This window comes from Phoenix dactylifera, chromosome 16 (genome assembly GCF_051530095.1).
Source record: "Phoenix dactylifera cultivar Ajwa chromosome 16, Ajwa_hap1_PhDact_Kaust_v1.1, whole genome shotgun sequence".
NCBI lineage: Eukaryota > Viridiplantae > Streptophyta > Magnoliopsida > Arecales > Arecaceae > Phoenix > Phoenix dactylifera.
Window position 1 is genome coordinate 20,392,718 of NC_143205.1, and position 19,082 is coordinate 20,411,799.

General features: G+C 37.7%; 2 protein-coding genes across 5 annotated transcripts; one reads left to right on the forward strand and one right to left on the reverse strand.

Moving 5' to 3' along the window:
• Nucleotides 1-17: 17 nt before the first annotated feature.
• Nucleotides 18-11,267, reverse strand: LOC103716191 (Leucine-rich repeat (LRR) family protein). 3 transcript variants are annotated; one of them, XM_008804102.5, is made up of 21 exons: nucleotides 11,022-11,267; nucleotides 10,122-10,185; nucleotides 9,895-10,031; nucleotides 9,689-9,775; nucleotides 9,130-9,205; nucleotides 8,799-8,873; nucleotides 8,645-8,714; nucleotides 8,416-8,493; nucleotides 8,206-8,266; nucleotides 8,020-8,098; nucleotides 7,214-7,304; nucleotides 5,953-6,013; nucleotides 5,793-5,863; nucleotides 5,513-5,580; nucleotides 5,052-5,189; nucleotides 3,713-3,817; nucleotides 2,181-2,305; nucleotides 2,004-2,100; nucleotides 1,590-1,664; nucleotides 945-1,000; nucleotides 18-354 (listed from the first exon to the last, which is right to left on the reverse strand). In XM_008804102.5, the coding sequence occupies exons 1-21, from the start codon at nucleotides 11,084-11,086 to the stop codon at nucleotides 279-281; spliced, it is 1,755 nt and encodes a 584-aa protein (XP_008802324.2). In that variant the 5' UTR covers nucleotides 11,087-11,267; the 3' UTR covers nucleotides 18-278. The 3 variants fall into 3 exon arrangements, with proteins under 3 accessions (XP_008802324.2, XP_038971077.2, XP_088568833.2); XM_039115149.3 differs by lacking the exon at nucleotides 11,022-11,267 and adding an exon at nucleotides 10,368-10,532; XM_088712707.2 differs by lacking the exons at nucleotides 18-354; nucleotides 945-1,000; nucleotides 1,590-1,664; nucleotides 2,004-2,100; nucleotides 2,181-2,305 and adding an exon at nucleotides 3,184-3,444 and having other exon boundaries at nucleotides 11,022-11,237.
• A 179-nt stretch (nucleotides 11,268-11,446) lies between these two features.
• Nucleotides 11,447-14,949, forward strand: LOC103716192 (uncharacterized). 2 transcript variants are annotated; one of them, XM_089927948.1, is made up of 2 exons: nucleotides 11,447-12,090; nucleotides 12,175-14,949. In XM_089927948.1, exons 1-2 carry the CDS (start codon nucleotides 11,554-11,556, stop codon nucleotides 13,933-13,935), a joined length of 2,298 nt encoding a protein of 765 aa, XP_089784074.1. In that variant the 5' UTR covers nucleotides 11,447-11,553; the 3' UTR covers nucleotides 13,936-14,949. The 2 variants fall into 2 exon arrangements, with proteins under 2 accessions (XP_089784074.1, XP_089784075.1); XM_089927949.1 differs by having other exon boundaries at nucleotides 11,509-12,090; nucleotides 12,186-14,930.
• The last annotated feature ends 4,133 nt before the right edge of the window (nucleotides 14,950-19,082 follow it).

The following is a 19,082-nucleotide window of genomic DNA, read 5'->3' on the forward strand; positions in this document are numbered from 1 at the left end:
CATTCACCAACACGAAATGTCAAATCTGATGAGGCACAAACTTTAGCATTGCAAAATTGGCAAATATCACACGAGAAACATCACCGCTCCAGATCCTTGTGAGGTCCAGTAATACAAACCAAAAACAGACCCATTCGTTGTTGATGAAAAAATTATTTGCAACAATTACAAGCTTTTGTTCACTCAGATTTTCTAAGGGAGACTCGCGTCATTCGAATTTAAAATAAGAAGCCCGCTCAAATTAAGGTTTCAATTGATTGAACCTCATGTCTACAGAATTATTGGTCTGGAAGCTTGTCCTTCAGATACTTGAGAATAGCTTTTGTTCCTCGATCCAAAATAGTGCGCCTTATGCTGCAAAAGCAGTGAAATTTTTCAGAAAGGTAAATGTTGATTCAAGTACTTCATGCTTTGACATTTCTAATGGTTTGACCAGAGTTTTCTAGATTGAAACCTACAAAACATATGCAGCAACTCTGAAAAGCAAATACTAGTGCTCATAAAACCAGGTTGAATTTCATCAAATTGAGGGCCTGTTTGCGAACTCCATGCCTGATCCGGCAGGATCGGCAGGAGAAAGGCCATGCAGGGAAAGGAAGAGAGCGAATGGGAGAACGGGGATAGGTCTTTTTTTTTTTTTCCTTCCTGCAGGGATCAGGCCTGCGACTCCTGCATTCTCGGTCTCCCGCTCTACAGTTCCCTTCCTTTCCCAATGTGGATGTCTCTCCAGCCAATCCTGCCACATCTGGCAGGTACTTCCCAATGATGCCTTTAGTATCACAAGACCAGGCTCTTATTCACCTTCAGACCCCCTTTTTCTTTCTAGATGGAGCAATTCTTTTTCATGCATGCAACTGAGTCGAGAGCCAAAAATTGAATCAAATGCATGGGCAATATTGATCAGAATAAACAGCAAACCAGAAAAGGAGCATTTGCAATAATACCTCCTCAACGGATTCCCATCCAGCTTCAAGACTTGTAGGCTGGGTTCAAGCAAACCCTGTTCAATAAATCTCCATCTTAGAACTTCACAAATGTAATTTCTGAAACATAATCATCTATTAACTAACAAACTTGCAAAAAAATGCTTAAAAACAGAGAGGATGTAACATCTTCTGCGGATTACCATTATCTAATTTTTGTTGATTCAGTAGGAAAGGCACCAACAAGAGGGCAATAAAGAAGGGTCAAGAAATGCTTAGGGGCTTAAAGATATTGCGATTAGTCTTCAGTTGCTAATGTTAATGTTTTTGTGTTGTATTTTTTTGATACCAATATCATAATCATTTTCTTTTTGGTAGAAAGTAGCATTGTATACATTGCCAAGGCAATGCAGCGTTGATGATGGATGTGTCATTAGAGCAACATGCACATTATAATGGACTGATGCTACTACATAATCATGAAATGAACTACAAACATGATGAATCAGGCTACCTCTGTTTGAGCTACTTAGTATTTACAAAGTTTATTCAGGCTGAAAGACATGGCTTTCTATTTTGAGGTAATAAAACCAGTGATAGACATGACAACAATGATACAAGTTTGACTAAAAGTAAAGGTAAGAGATATAAGCTAAGCAATCAGACCAGCTCTGGTGGAAGTGCAGTAATGTTGTTGTCAGACAGGTCAAGCTCTGTAAGATAAGCCAACTCCTTGATTTCCTGTTTCCATTATCACAAACATGTCAGCCTTTAAACAGAACTGGATGCTGACATGTACTTAAAAGAAAAACATAAAACGAGACAGAATAGCATTAGCAGACATAATTTTATGTTAACACAGTCTTTATTTAAAATTAAGCTCAAATGAAATTCAAACTTTAAAATTAAGAAAAAAGTCAATGTACTAAGACATTGATTTCTTAAAGGTTCACCTAGTTCATCATTAGAAGATCCTGTGATTACCAAAAAAATGATTTAAGTGAAATATCTGAATTTGCTACTTAATAGAGTTTAGACCATGAGTTTTTGCATACTGCTAGGAGTCAAACAGTTGACTACCTGAGGAATTGATACAATAGAGTTCTGGCTTAAGTTGAGAATCCTTAGTCGCCGTAAGCACAGTAAGCCCGAAGGGAATTGGCCCAACTGCATTCGTCTGTGAAATAGAAGTCAGTATAACTTAACAAGCTTGCATATGAAAGGAGTTATTTCAAATATTCACTGGTTGCTTCTGACCTCAGGTACAGTTCCTGCAATTGTGACAAGCTTGAAAGAATAGAAGGTTCTGGCAATGAGGACGTATTGCAACTTAGATCAAGTATCTCAAGCTTGTTGAGGGCTTCAAGGCCAGTAGATGGAATCTGCAAGCATATACAGATGAGATAATAAATGCTTTACCATGAAACAATACAGGAGCACCGCATATGAGCCAGTTTTGCCCAGTGCATCAAAGCCTGCAATGACCATGGCTTATAAAGATCATGGCTCAAGTGAGAAATAAGTAGCTAGTCCATTATATTCTATGTTTATTTCATCTTTCCAAGAAGTTTTATGTAATTCTTTCAAAGGTTAAAGATTTTTTGATGCAGTATTTCTTCAAAAACCAGGTCAAAATTTAGCTCTAGGATAACCTGAAGCCAGACCAAGGCTCAAATTGAGGATCAATAGAACTCCTAAATAAAGGGTGAGACAACCATGAGTGGAATGCCATGGGAGAAGCCGACCTTTGCCTTGGTAATTGTCTTAATCTGATATGACAGTCATATTAAAACAATAATTTGAAACCAGTTTACCGATCTTGACATTTGTTCCTATTTTTTTCAAGACGTGTCTTTTTAAATATCCTCTCACCAAAAACTCAACAGTTGCACACCTCTCTCCCAGTATTTTGCCTCTGCCATATTTCAAGTACATGGGTCGGATCATCCATATAGACAAATATGTTATGAGGGTCATAATTAGTTCCACTGGCTGAGTACATTTGTAAATTCAATAATTAAACAATGCACATATTATCTCCATTATATTTTGAGAGAAATAATACTATAAAAGATTTTGGTAATTAGAGCTGATGACTACAAGCCAGGCCTTTAAAGTTGAGCAGTTTAGGACACTGTTCGAGCTCCTCTCTTGTTCGCCCTACTAGTAAAGCCATTAGTATTCAGCAGTATTTCTCTATGAAGACAGAAGTTTCTGAGAAAATAAGCAATGGCTTAACTATTTTGCGCATATAGTACAATGACAGAAAAAATGGGGCATTTCTGATTAAGCAAAAGATTGTCGAAATCCATCTCAAACAGGACCAGTATACATCTCTCTCGATACTTGCATCCTCACATGCAGCAACCAGCAGAGATCTTACATTTGAACAAGTCCCGGTGCTTGGGCTGCAAGGATTGGCACAGATCTACCGTGTCACATATGAACTAGTCTCAGCAGCCAACATGCGGAGACTACAACATATCTGGTGTGTCACATTTAAACTGAGATGTTTGGTGGCCTGTGAAGTGGAAGTCATAGGAGGCATTGGTACAAAAGGGGCATATTTATTTGCAAAGGATACAACTAGGAGACCAGGAGACATGAAAAAACTGCATGAAACTTGTGAGGAAGGATTTGCAGAAGTTTATGCTGACCAAGGATACAATCCTTGATAGAATCAAATGAAACAGATAAATCTGAAGCCATATCCTATTAGATGATACAAGGCTCACTGGGTATGGTTAGATAAAAGACCAGTCAAAAATCAAAATTCATAATCAACTTACCGGCGCCAAGGGATTATTGTCCAGCTTCAAACAGAAAAGATTGGGAAGAGAAGACAGTACTGCCCCTGGCCATTCTTTTATCTTGTTCCCGGACAAAACCAAAACCTGCATATGTTGGTTTGGAATTAATCAGAATATGAATCTTTATAAGACAAGGTAATACAATGATATGGCAATTAGACATCTGCAGTACTGTGGTTAAATGGAACCTTCACAAGAGGACATGGTGTTAAACCTTATTGCTGGTGAACTACCAGTATTCTGGATCATCCTAAAATGACTTCAGCAGTAAGCACACAAAGGCTATTACCATTTTATAGATGAGAAATCATAAAATTATCTTTGTTCAAGATTCAAGATAACTTAGTACATCTATAAAATAGAATTCTTAGAAGAAGCTATTTCAAACATCCAGGATTCAAGCAGGATTTGCAATAATAAACTTACTCCAATTTGAGGGGGAGCGCAAGAACATGTGTTGGCTTGGTTCAATAGCAATTAACTGTAACCCATGTTGATTCAAGTCATATAGTATTTGACTGTATGGTTCACTCTAAGGAGACATCGAAGTCACAGTTATGGAGATAGTGGGGACTGGGGCGTGGTTCTTGATAATGATTCAAAACAATCTTAAATAGGCCACAAAAATTATGGAAGGTCCACCAAGGAATATTCATAAGTAAATTCCTGCTACAATGTGCTACATGAGGAAATTCCCACAATGGAAAGCAATCTCTTGTTGGTTATATCCCATTATGCCCATCTAAAAGGTAAAGAAATCAAAAGCCCTACTCTGAGAGCACTAGGACTCTTCAAAACCTTAGAAAACATAACCAAGATATAATTTACTTGCGCCTGTTCAGTAGAATAACTGCTAATCCCAAGTACCAAATAAAGCTGAATCTAGTCACACCATGACCAGTGATGACAATAAAAAGCTGTTAAGACAAATATTTTAAGGACTGACTGAACCTAATGGCATACCCTGTAGGCTCTCAATTGTAGGACCTATTAGCCAGGACTACTCCAATTGTAGGACCTATTTTAGGAATAAAGTGTAATGTGCTATCATACCCAAGAAAAGAAGTGTGACATGTTTAAAAAATCCAGGTTGTCTGGTGAAGATAATGCAAATTCCTGCCCGATCATGAGTTTGATAAACAAAATAGAAAGAGAAGTACCAGGAAGTGGTATGCAAAAATAAAAGTCCACTATGATGATTCAGATATATTAAGTCAAGAATGTCAACTGGTAGAATGATATTATGTTCATAGGGTCCCAACTCCCAAGTATCCGTAAACTATGCACCCAAAGGAGTATTAGACTTATTGTACATTACCTGAATTGAGGAACAGGTTGATAGTTCATTTGGTAGCTCTTCAATTGAATTTCTAGAAAGATTAACTTTCACCACCTCATCTGTCTCCCAAACTGCAGGTGGTACACAGGTCAATCCTAGACCATTTAAATTTAACTCCTGAGAAAATAATATACAAAATGTAAGAGTCCAGAGAAAGGGTCAATTAAATAATCATTAATCTTTTCCTCATTGACCATTAAATCTTTAGTTCAACTCAAAAAATTCATTTCCGTAACAGGATAAATTACCAAAAAATCCATTTTTTTTCAATAATGGCTACCCTTTCTTTAATTTAACTGAATGGAAGCAGTGGAGTTCCTCAAGTTAGACAACTTATACATTGATAAATCAAGTATTATGACTGAGTTGAACAGCAAATTTGAATTGAAATAATCTAAGCAGAAACAACAAACAAAAATGAACACATTTAGAAGAACTACCTTCGAAGACAAAGAAACCCGAGTTGCCATAGCAATTTGATCATCTTTTGTGGGAGTGGTGGTAGATTCTGACAATGCATAAGAGATATTATGTTTACCATACAAGATTCATTTATTGGTAAAATTAAGAAAAAACATTTAGAAAAAATAGACTGGAATGAATGCTTACATATACAGTGAAGGAATCTGTGACAGTAACTATTAGAAAAGAATAAAGCTTCAGAAGTACAAGTTGCTGAAAGTGCAAGTTTATCACAATATATACGAAAATCAATATTACCTTCTTCATTGGAAGAGAGACGACTTCGCAGATACTTTAACAATGTTGGTGTAGGTCCACATACTAATGAGCTGGCAGAAAAATGACCTCAAATTTGAAACACTGAAACTTCAATTACAATTACTTGATCAAGTCGTAAAAGGAAATTTTAGGTTCACACCTTCGAAGACTTCTTAGGGGATTGCCAGTAAGCAAAAGCTTTCTTAGGGTTGTCATAGTACCTAAGACATAATGTATAAGTAAATTTAGAAAAGTTTCGCTTAACAAAATATATCTGATCAAACATAAGCAATTGACCAACTGGTAACGAAGCGACACATAATTGAGAAGGTTTCGCCAATTCATTCATCAGGCAAAAAGTGGACACACAAACACACTACTCATTATTATTTTAAACATGAAACAAAAATTTTCCCCTCTTTACATAATAAAGGAAAAATACATGCAAGACAGTAAGAGCATGAGAAGAAGGAAGGTATCAGCAAAAGCATAAAACAAATGCAGCTAGTGATCTTTGAAATGTTCTACAATTTAGTATATGATAAACTGTGGATTCCTGTGAAGAGATGGAAATAAACACGTGGCAATGGAGTAGAAACGAATTGTCATATGCTGGTGGTGATGCGAAAGTGGCAGACCAATGCTACTAACAGCATATAGTAAATCCTAAAATAACTGCAATTGGCTATTCAAATATGTAGATCTTAAGAAGTTCATGTGTTCCATCAGATTTCAGAATTAATATATAAATTTCTAATTGAAAGGAATAACTGTTGGTGAGCTATTTAGTTTCTCTTGCTTCTACCAGCCAGAGCATAAATAATCTCCAGATATCCCGGAAGCCATATAGTTTTCACGAGATTAAGATATAAATCCATTGATATTTCATGCTCTTTCTAGTGATATCAAACCTTCACTAGCAATAGATCTGAAGAGTGGAAGATTATATTATCTGATTCTTGTAGTACTTGTAGACATGCTACTGCCAATTACATATGACCAGCACAGCTTCATATATTGCTATTAGATTATATGATCTCCATTCTCTCAATCAGGTTTCTGGGTCAAATGCTGAAAGTTGCAGGACCCTGACAGTTATGGATGACAATCATCATTTTGGAGAACATGGATGACAGTCACCTCGAAAACCCAACTCAGGCATGTAAGCTTGACGAGTGATTAACTATTTCAGAAGGTGGATGAGAAACCAGCATATGTTCTAGGTTAAACATTTAAGACATGATGGATTCTGATCATATATTCAGAAAATCCAATATCATGCTAGAAAATGCTCTGAACACATAATATTTATTTTTAAGTTGTTCCACAAAAAGTCCTCTGCCTCAAGCAATTATAGAAGACATTGCATTCAGTAACAAAACATATGAAGACCAATTGCAGCTGGCATATGCTAACCTTACCAATCTCAGGAGGCAAGCCAGACAACGAGTTATTTGACAAATTCAGGACGGAGAGTTGCAGTTTGCAGGCTTCCACAGGATACTCCTTCAGCTATAAACAATATATCTATCAGCATTCAAATAAATAAAGTACTTACAAATTCTAAGAAAATTTGTGATGCCGTGTCCTATGGAAGAGAGGAAGATGAATACATAGAACTGTCCTAACATATTACAATCTCCTATGAAATTCCAAGCAAGTTTAATAAAATTGACGAGCAACTCAGTGTATCTTTTTGAATGATCAATACCGAGAGATACCTGTTTTGAAACATTTATAATAATAAATAAAACTTTGAACTCATATTAGCTACTTAGCACTTTTGTTCTTAAAAGCTGAAAATTAAAGGAAATGTTATCTAAGATTTTAAGCCAAACTAGGATAGGTAAGATGATGGTTGGTGATTGTGGTTTTGTGGGATTCACTATGCCTAATAATTGAAACACTCTTGAAACATTTGTTTGTTTGGCAATTGTAAGGAAATTCAGTTATTTGAGGGGGAAATCAACAACCAAAATAAAAGTCATCTATCAAAATAGACCATTTTCATGAGACTGAACAGTCAAAAGAGTTTCATTAAAAATGAAAAAATAAAGAAAAAGCTTTTTCAAAAAAAATGAGACAGGATAGATTTGATCAATAATTATTTAATCATTTTGTTTATTTATTGCTACATCGAACTAGCAGAAAATTAATCACAGGTTAATTAGTACAAATGAGCATATAAAAGAATTAAAAAAAGAAGAAAACCAATTACTGAGCATACCTGATTTGAGTGAAGATCTAAAGTTCCTAAACGAGAAAGTGAACCTATCTCTGCTGGCAGTGATGATAGTAAATTGGTCCTGAAACGTAAAACAATGAATAAGAATGAAATCAGAGCAGCCAGGAGTAAACTCTTGTAGCAAACAAGAATATACTGCATGATATAATCTTGAACTATTGAACCTACCCCATATAAAACTCAGCAAGTGAAGAGCAACCCATGATTGAAGGTGGAATGGATGAAATTTCTGGACTCAGAAAAAAATAGAGATACGCCACCAAGAAGTCCAGATGCGACAAGTTATAACATGAGATAATAAAAATGCAGTATTTCATGACTTTGTGCATCTAGTAGTATGGTAATAAATATGATAACAAATTGACTGATTTCACTCACTATTTTGATGGAAGTCCAGGCGGATCAGTTGTGAAAGAGCTCCTATGCTATCTGGAATGCTAGTGAGCAGGTTTCTTGCTGTAAGAAGACCAAAACAAAATATCTTTATCATATCAAATCGAATAACGTACAGCAAGGAATGGATTGGCAAATTGGATGACAATATTAAAAAAAATTATGAAACTATCAAGAATGTAAAAATTATGCATTGTTTACAGATTTACTATACCAGCATTGAGTTCTGTAAGCCTGGTCCATGACATGAGCATATTCTCGGAGAGCATTATAAGCTTGTTTCCCTGAGATCATAAAACATCAGATTGTTTAAATAGGAAGAGTTGATTAACATTCTGACATATAGATATCAAAGAATTTGGCAGTACCTCAACATCAAATTTAATCAACTTGGTACAACTGACAAGTTCATCTGGAAGTTTAGTTATGCAGTTGTTTGATGCCTAAGGAGCAACGATCAATTGTAATCAGACAACAGAAAACAGATAAAGTCTAAAAGATTTCTGGCAACTATGTAAAGCTACAATTGTAACCAGGCAATAAAGCTATACAGTTTCAACTAGTGAAACGAGTAGCTAAATGTATTTAGTACTTTGACAACCATAAGCTAGTAAAATTTCTAATGAATGCTGTCCCAATGAAATTAAAGGGAGAAGAAAAGGAACCTAGAAGCATAAAATCTGTCCACTGCGATGTTACCTTTAGTTCTGACAAATCTACGCACTTTCCGAGGCTGCATGGCAGTTCTTTAAGTAGGTTTTTTGAACAGTCAAGCCTGCAATTATTTTAGTAAACCTGAATTAATTTTGTGCCAGCAGCACGCCTACATAACTTAATGATCTATTGGATGTCCAAATAGAACAGCGGTGTTAGCATATATCTGATTTATTAATAAAAGAAGTCATTGAGAAAAGGCAAGGACATCTTGATGTTCATAAAGCCCAGCAGCTAAGCCATAACATGTTAAGACTTGGGTAGACGACGAATGAATTCCAGATAGAAAATTGAAAGGCCCCTAAGTCAATACAATTTAGGCTCTTTTAAGTCACTCGTTGCCTTGCCATTTTAGCGAATCACTCATCTCCTTTTTCAATTTTTGTTTTCATTAAAGTTCAATGATCATTGGTTATGGAATGGTGCATTATTTTATTTTAATGCCAGAATATGCATTATAATCTATTGAACAATTCTTCAAAACCAAATGCACAATGATTCTAGTGTCTAGTCATATAAACAAGGAAAGAAAGAAAAGACCTACTTAACCAATGAAGTTGCTGAGCCGATCTCTTCAGGGATATTTGTTATTGAGTTAAATGAAACATCCAGTGATTTTAACAAAGCAAGCCTGATGAACAAGGAACAGAACTGTAAGAAATTTGAAAATATAGCTACTGGGAGGTACGAATTTTTTACCAGATGACAGCTAATGCATGAAGTATTTGTCAAGTAGGCGGAAATACTTACTCTCCAATAGCTGCTGGAAGGCAGGATAATTTATTGTGACTGACATTTAGAACAGTCAACATAGATAAATTTCTCATGTCTTCTTTCAGTATTTCGAGATTGTTATGAGCCAAAATAAGCTTTTGTAACTCCACAGCCTGCAAAAGATTTATGTTTTAAGAAACTTTACATGTTTCTCAGACCCAAATGCCACATAACAATTGCAAGGAGGTGGAGAAGAATAGTACCTCCCACCATTTTTCGTCATCACCAACACCATCCAAATTTTGGTAAACTTCATTTGGCAACTCCCTAATGAAGACCAGAACCATAGAGAATGATGATGAGATGCTATCAGAATACACAGCAATGCCACTAATGGCCAATCACGATATAAAGTTTATGCCTAGCATCTTATATCACAAGTTTGTACGTAGGACAGTTCAGCTACGATACAAAGGGATTTAATGTGAAACCTGGAAAAAAGACAATACTTGCACATAAATCTGAGGAGTTGAAAATGTAGCATCTATCTACTAAAACATTGCCATTGCCTTCATGTAGCTTTTCCTCTACCCATCTTCTGTACCTGTGGCCCTGTTCTCAGCACCATCGAAAACACTAGCATCACCGTCACCATGCTTTGCCGCCGCCAAGAAAGCAAAAGTGAAAACTTCCATTTCTCTTTGGTTTTTTTCTCCGATGTAACCAAAATTACCTTTTATGAGCAACTAGATGTATTATCGGTGAAAAGATCTGAAACTTCTAGTTACTATTTCTTGTTTTAATTCACGCCTCCCACAACATTCTCTTGCTCGCCATGCTCAATTTATGAGATTGAACCCTCCATATTGCCTAACGCATCTATCCATAAAAAATTCAAACTTTACAACAAAATTATGCATCTGTTATTCTAATTCTTCCTGATTATATTAGATATCAACCACAACACCCTGAGAACAATATATAACTGTATTATTCATGACCGAACTAACATTTATTCCAAAACAATGACTTCATCCAGTAATCCATCGTTACCAACAGAAGTGCGTTTGTAGGAACGATTTCACCCAAGAAAACGGAAAAGATTCCCACAAAACCCGACCATAATCCAAAGAACAACAAGAACTTAACTAGAAGGCGCTGACCTGAGAGATCGGTTGGAGAGGTTGAGTGATCCCGACGATCTAGCCGATTTCAGTACCCGATCCATCACTCTCCCTCCTCTCCTTAATTCACTTCCTCAGCTTTCCATCAGATCGTGGGCATTTATTGATCCCTGATACTTTCCTTGGAACAGCCTATGAGTCTCAGGGGAGACTCCAAACCTCCCGGCGATCACGCCACCTGGCTATTCTCCGTCCGACTTCCGACCATTTTAACCGTGGCCGAGTGCGGATCCCGACACCCCAAGGGTAAGAATAAGCTTTCAGCTAAGGTTACCTATCCCAGCTAATTCCTTGGTGGAATAGCCAATTCTCGGGTTATCCTAGATAAGTCATGGGCCGAATACTAACGGTCAACTCACCGAATAGGGAGCCGAGCCCCACTTCGCAGGCCTGATGGAGACTGCTACCTGGCTTCGTCCTCCGATCTCTCGAGTCCAAATAGAGAGGAACAAAATCACAAACATCTGGTGGATTTGTGTTAATCTTTGGTTTGGGCGAAAGAGATTCTGGGATGCGGAGGTCTTCTTCATTGCTCGCCTCCTTATCCGTCTCTTCTCCCGCGAGAGATGCTGCTACCTTCCAAACTGACCTCAGTGTCATCCATCCGCCCTCTCCTAGAAGGAAAGCTGCATCATCTCCTCGTGAAACCGCCCCCGATAATAACATCCGGGGTGGAAACTCTCAGTTGGAAAGCCTGCTGATCGAACGATGTCGATCAGAGGCTCTTACGATCGAAGACGCGCTCGATTTGTTTGACACTGCAGCGGGTGCTAGCCCGAAACCCTCCATCTCTGTCATCAACGTCGTCCTCAATGCCATCCTTCGAAGGAAGCATTACCCAACTGTTCTCTCTCTATATAACAAGCTAAATCAAATGCAAGGAATCACGCCCACCATCCACACATATGGAGTCCTTATCAACTGTTGCTGTCGCATGAATTGGGTGGATTTGGGCTTTGGCGTCTTCGGGGAGCTCCTGAAACGTGGCCATGTCCCTAACGCCATAATCTTCAACACTCTTGTTAATGGCCTCTGCTCCGAGAAGAGGGTAAGCGAAGCAGCCATGATGTTTGATAGAATGTCTCTGATGGGATGCCAACCTGATGTTTTCTCATACAATGCTCTCATCAAGGGGCTCTGCAGTACTGGGAGCTTGGGCTTGGCACTGGAGCTGCATCAGAAAATGGCCACATTGGAAGGTCGTTGCAAGCCTGACATGGTTACGTATAACACAATCATCCACCACCTTTGCAAAGAGGGAGCTGTAGGCAAGGCTCTCGAACCACTCGGTGAAATGACTCATGCTGGTGTTGCCCCGGATGTTCGCAGTTACAACAGCATCATTCATGGGCATTCGACTTTAGGCCACTGGAAAGAGGCTGCCAATTTTTTCAAGGAAATGGTCGATCGAGGTCTTTCGCCGGATGTAGTGACATTCAACATGCTGATGGATTCACTTTGCAAGCATGGGAAGACTGCAGAAGCCCATAAGCTACTTGATTTTATGAATGAAATAGGGGAAAAGCCTAATGAATTGTCATGTACTATATTGGTGCAAGGATATTCTCGAGAGAGCCGTCTTATAGATGCAATGGAAGTCCTTGATTCCATGTTGGGTAAAGGTCTTTCTCCAAATTGTCATACTTACTCTGCTTTGATTGATGGATTCGTCAAGAATCGAAGAATGGATGAGGCTATGGAGCTATTCAAGCAGATGCAACAACAAGGAGTGAAGCCCAATGTTGTTACCTATAGTATTGTACTAAATGGACTATGCCACCTTGGAAGAGTGGAGGATGTCAGAGGCCTCCTTGATGAGATGGTGGATCATGGAATGCATCCAAATGTCATCACCTATAGCTCTATAATATGTGGGTTTTGTACATTGGGGAAGTGGAAAGAAGCTTTTCAGTTGCTTAATGAAATGATAGAGCGAGGAACTTATCCTAATGCTGTGACACTCAATGCATTTATTGATTTCATGTGTAAAGAAGGAAAGGTTCGAGAGGCACATGGATTATCGGAAAGGATGATTAGTGGAGGCATAGAGCCTAATGTTGTTACTTATAGTACAATAATGGATGGTTACTGTTTGGTAGGGCGAATGAATGATGCAGTGAGAGTTTATGATTTGATGGTTTCAAAAGGCCATAAGCCCAATGTTGTAACATACAATATATTGATTGATGGATATTGCAAAAGGTGGATGATTGATGAGGCTCTGAGCCTCTTTAATGCAATGCCTCATAAAGGAGTGCAGCATACAACCATTGTATGCAACACCATATTAGCTGGGATGTATCGAGTACGTAGAGTTGCTGATGCAGAAAAATTGTTTGAAAAGATGCTTGCAGCTGGGGTACGCCCAGACCTTTACACATATAACATAATCTTGGATGCACTTTGCAAAAACCAACGTATTGATGAAGCTATGAAGCTATTTCAAGATACATTGTCTTTCAATGTTAACCTTGACATTGTCTGTTTCAACACCTTAATTGATGGTTTGTTCAAAGCTGGTAAGGTTGAAGCAGCCAAAAATCTCTTCAATGCTATTCCTACCAAAGATTTGAAGCCTAATGTTGTTACATATAGCATAATGGTGAATGGCCTTATTATAGAAGGGCTGTTTGATGAGGCGGATGGCTTGCTTTTGCAAATGGACAAATCTGATTGCTCTCCAAATTCCATAATGTTCAATACCATTGTCCGGAGCTTGCTTCAGAAAGATGAGATAATGAAAGCTATAGATTTTCTTTATAAAATGGATGAGCGACGCTTTCCTCTCGAGTCATCCACTGCATCTCATATATTAGTTTTGTTCTCAGAGGATGGAAAATATCATGAATATCTGAAGTTGCTTCCAAATTTCTCTCAGCATTGTGTGAAGTGATAAGGTTATATTAAATCATGAACAGAGGTTTATGAATGCTTATATCTTAAGTGCACATTGCAATCAATTCATCAATTTTTTGTATGACATGTTTCTTTCCCTGTCATGATGAATTGAGAAGACTATCCACTAAATGGAGGCTTGACCTCCAAATGTCAGATCAAGCTCTCGTGAGAACTTGAATAGGAGTTTTTCAGGAACAAGTTTTCGATATCGGTGGGTCTGCTCTGGTGGTGGGGTTGATGAACCAATGAAGGTCATGGTGATGGAGATCGATGGCCACCTCAGGTAAGTACCTTCTACTTGCCTTAAATGACTTTGCGATGACTACAGATCATCAGTAGGGGTCCCTTATCTGTCTCAGAGGGTGGTTATGCATGCTTCTGAGCAGCAGAAAGGATGAGTTGTACTAAGAATATAATGCTAGAGTTCTTCTTGGTGAGATGCACAATTTCTGGATGATGCTATTAGTCATGGATTGCAACTCAGCAGTATATCTAATGTGGTGATGTTGATCCAGACTCACAGCAGACAGCGCAACCTCTGATATTTGGAACGAAATGGGCCAGTAGATGAGTACTATTACAAGAAGGAAATGTGCCAGTAGTTAAGTGACTAATTGGTTTTTGGCATGATTTATAGATTTTTAGTTTGTTGATTCAAATTCTGCTGCAAAGACTGCTTGGACTGCACTTTTTGTTTTTGTTCTTGTGCATTTTACCACTACTGCTTCAAAGGGTGGAAGAGAAGTTAGTCCAAGATAATACGGAATTTCTCATTGATGGCTCCAGCTATTTACTCCGCTATTCTATAAACTGTGAATCATGTGTCGGACTTTACTAATATTGTACTTGAAGTTCTTACTTGTAAATGACTAAGGATAATGCTTTTACTTCTTTTTCATTTTTGCCTTTTCAGAATTTAGCATGTGGAAGTATTAGATGGTGCTTATGCACATTGAGTCTGTAAATCAAAAGACAGGCTCCAATGCATTATCTTTCTTCCTGTTGTTTCCATGTAGCCATAGAAAGCCTTGAGTGCATAAGAAAACTTACTTGTTTGACATTATATGACTTTCACTGAATTGAAAACAATGCACCAATTTGTAACAGTCAGCTTTTATGAAGCAGGGTATGATGACTGAGACCTAGACTTTACCGCGGCATAAATTAGCAAGAGATAGCAATGCCCTGTATAAAAGTTACTCACTGTGATAGTGGTATGATGACTTAGACCTAGATCTTTACCATGACATAAACTAGCAAAAGATTAGCAATGCCCTGGATAAAAGTTACTCATTGTGATGGTACAGCACCACCCAAGGCCATCAAGATTTGACTTTGACAGTTCCCTAAACCAAAACTCGGGCAAAGGTGGAAGCAGATCTGTTATTAAAAATCATGTATTAGCATGTACTAGCTCTGTGGTCTATCTACTTCAGATGTAAGTCCATTCCTACTGTTGAACTAAACTTGGCATATGATGGCGCCATCTGTCACTGGCAGGCGAAATGTAGACAGAGTTTGGCTTATGCATGGCTCTAAAATCTCTTAAATTGAAGCTTATCACCATCTTCACATGACTTGAAGTTCATGACAAGCAAGTTAGCTTGGTGGAAAGTGGCTTCTCAGCACATTTAGCACTCATATAAGAAAGCATAGCCAATGTTAATGGTTATATTTACATTTCTGAAAGTGTGACTAGGCGGAGGTCTTCCTTGCACCCAAATGAGAAGTCAAAATCTATATGTAACCAAGGAATGATGGTCAAAGCATTTTTCAGGGAAGCTATTCAAATCTAACACTGCAATGCAGAGTAGTTATTCTGTATTTTGCTGTGCTTGCAATGTGGGGGAAGACACAGATAATTCTTGTGTATAAGAACAACTTTCATGTTCTGAAATAATTAATCTAATCTACACCAACCAGAAGCGATCTGGTCTCACGTTGAGCAATGAAGATAGCAATGCAGGCTTTTTCTCCTCTTTCTTTTATAGCTTTTAATGGTAGAGAAGAGTGGAGAGAGAAAAGAAGGGGAAAAGAACATGAATAAGCGACTGTACTTGGTCATTGCTGCGTAACCACGGAAATCATTCGGTCATATTGTTGTCACGTACTTCTGGGTTAACGAAGACACCATTTTTATAGAAATTTCAACCGTTAATGAAGACACCATCCTGATTCACTTGTTACTGCAGAGGTATACCACTAAAATGAATATGCTGAATGTGATCATGTTAATCAAGTTATGAATTTAATACAAAGAGTTGAATCAACTGCGACCATGTTGCTTTTTTTTCTTATATTTCTTTTTTTGCATCGTAATAGAAACATGAGAGTCTGGATGACCCAAGGTTACGAGAGATGATTTATTGCTTAGAATTTGATTCATGAAAGGGAAAAAAGAAGAAGCATCATAGCGAATTAATGTTCTAGCTCACTGTACTAGCATATTATTAGTGTATGCGAGTCAAAAATCTAAAGAAGTGTTAGTTTATATTAGCTAAGATAATAATATATACCATGGATGCCACTGCAAAGACTATAAAAGCTCAATCACCCTTTTGAGAAGGGTCCCACATCTTTGCATATCTACTGAGAGGGTTCCCTTCTTGGTTCAACCATCGGGTGCATCATTTCCACGTCTTTCATACAAGCGGCCAGACCTCAAACTTCTTTTATTACCACGGCGACGAAACCGTGTCCATGAAATGGGCTTGGCTTTCTCCTATCAATCTCTTCCTCTTTTACTACTCTTAACGATTGGATTTGAAGCAACAGCGATAAAGAGCGCAAAGAGTTGCAAGGTGTATATTCTATTATTATATCTCACTCCCCAACTTTTTATCTTTGTGATGTTACAGCAACAAACGACTCGAAAATTTCTTCTCTAATTTATATCAAAGATGTTCCTCTGAGGGGATTGTCACCAAAACAGTTCAACCTACATGATTCAATCTAGTAGATGATCATCTCCTCGTGGTTACTGCATTTGCTGGTCTCTAGTGTTATCTTGCAACATGCTCTACTTTATGATCTTCAGTATTTAGAAAAAAAAAATGAAAGACAGGAAGGAAGATTCACCCTATAACTTCATATCATTGAGTAGATAATAATAGATCCATGGAATTCTTGATTATATCCAAGATATCAGCTAAAAATTTTGCAGTTTGCATGGTTTAAATTCTACAGGTAGAAATGGACTTGAAAAGCCAAAGACTCCACACTTACCAAAGAGAAAGAACAGAAAAAGAAAAAAAAAAAAAATCTAAGCCACATGAAAACTCAAATATGTCTTTTAAAATATATCATGGTTATCTTCCTTGCTTCAAAACTTCTTTCGAAAGGGCACCAAGTGTAGTCACGGTACTACTGGAAAAGAAAAAAAGAAAACTTCACCACAAGGTGGTCGATTGGCCTCTATATGTTCAGCTCGGAAATTTGTACGTGTTGGGATGAAATCGCCTAAAAAAGACCGTTGAGAATGGCAAGTATGCCTATTACATTGGTGCCACTTGGATATATGCTAGCTTCCATATCTGGTATAAATTTTTTTTTTTTCTTCAAAGAACAAGGAAAAAGGAGTAATAGTTAACAACAAAATTTTAGAATCATGTGCCAAAGATTGAAACTATCTCAACCCAGGACTTCACCCAAAAAGGCTAGGCGGAAGGTATTATTTGAATTTTGTGGTCCTGTAATATCCAAAATTTATCCAGTAAATAACCGATGCGGGACTAAACGCATGCCTGCACGAGTCTTCACATACTTTCTCTATTTAAGCTTTGGCGTCCTCGTCAGGCTAAGGGTTCAAATCCTTTCAAATCTAATCACAAGCACCACAGTTGGCCCATGGTCAACCTTCATGAACCTGTGTTGTAGTGTTCTCTAATTCACATAGGTCATGAGCCGGGTTTGCTTTGATACCTTTTGTTACAATTTAGGACCTCACTCAAAAAAGCTAGCTGGAAGCTATTATTTGAATTTTTTTGGTCTTGTATAGGTATCCAAGATCTATCCAACGAACAATCGATGTAGGACTAAACACATATCTGTACGGTCCTCGTAGAAATCTCCTTGAGCAAAACAAATATATAATCTTTTGATTAGCGGCAGCAATGTTGAGATCGCAATGTCACATCTAAACCTCTCATGCAATTTTTTGGCAGGCCATATGGTCTAGCTAAAGGAAACTGGGCAGCTATACAGGGATTGGCGTCGCTTGGTAATAACACCACAACATCCTGCACTTGGAAGACTATTTGTAATAGAATCAGCTCCATGGCAAGTCCGTTTCATAGATGAAAGCTCTGATTTACTGTGATTCAAATTCGGACCCAGATTCAATGGAATTCTGCATCTTTGCACTCTTACCTTGATGCATTGTAGAGCCTTGGTTATGCATCAAGGAACTTCTGATTCATTGTCATTAATTCTACATCCAGAGAGAAGCCAAGTAACATAGAAATTGATCGATCGGCCATGCAATTAATTGGCTGTTAAGAGTCAAATGAGCCGATCTCCTTGCAGGGTTTGAGAGGTTGGGAGAATGTTGATGTTTTGATATAGGCAAAGATGAGATGACACTCATTTTGGTGGGCTAGCACGTAGCAGCACTTGGTATTACCATTTCGATTGTACCTAAATCATCCAGTCTATTTTTAGGTTTTAAAGACAATTAAAGATGACGGCATAAGGCGCTTTTATATTCCTTCATCTTAACGAAGTTTTTATTCAAGAAATTACTTCGTATCAAACATCAATACCAAATACTTGCTTATATGATGCAGGGAAAATGTATTATCCTGGTCAATATTAAATAATAAGATAATATATCCTAATCAATATTTTTAAAATTTTATTTTATTTTTAATTAAAATAAATATGGTTTTTATTAATGGTGTTAGAAGAATCGTTATATTAAGGGCATTTATGTAATAACAATGTTTTATGAGGGTACAGAAATAAATATAAATTTTAAGAGGGCATTCACGCAAATTTAAATTTTTAGAAAGGTATTTGATAGGGGGCAAAATGGATCGTCCTGCTCAGAACAAGGGACCACCCGGTTCCGGCCAAGCAGACCTTAGTGCCGACCAGGTCAGACCTCGGTCCCGCTGAGAGCCAGTCCTACTTTGGACCTCACCG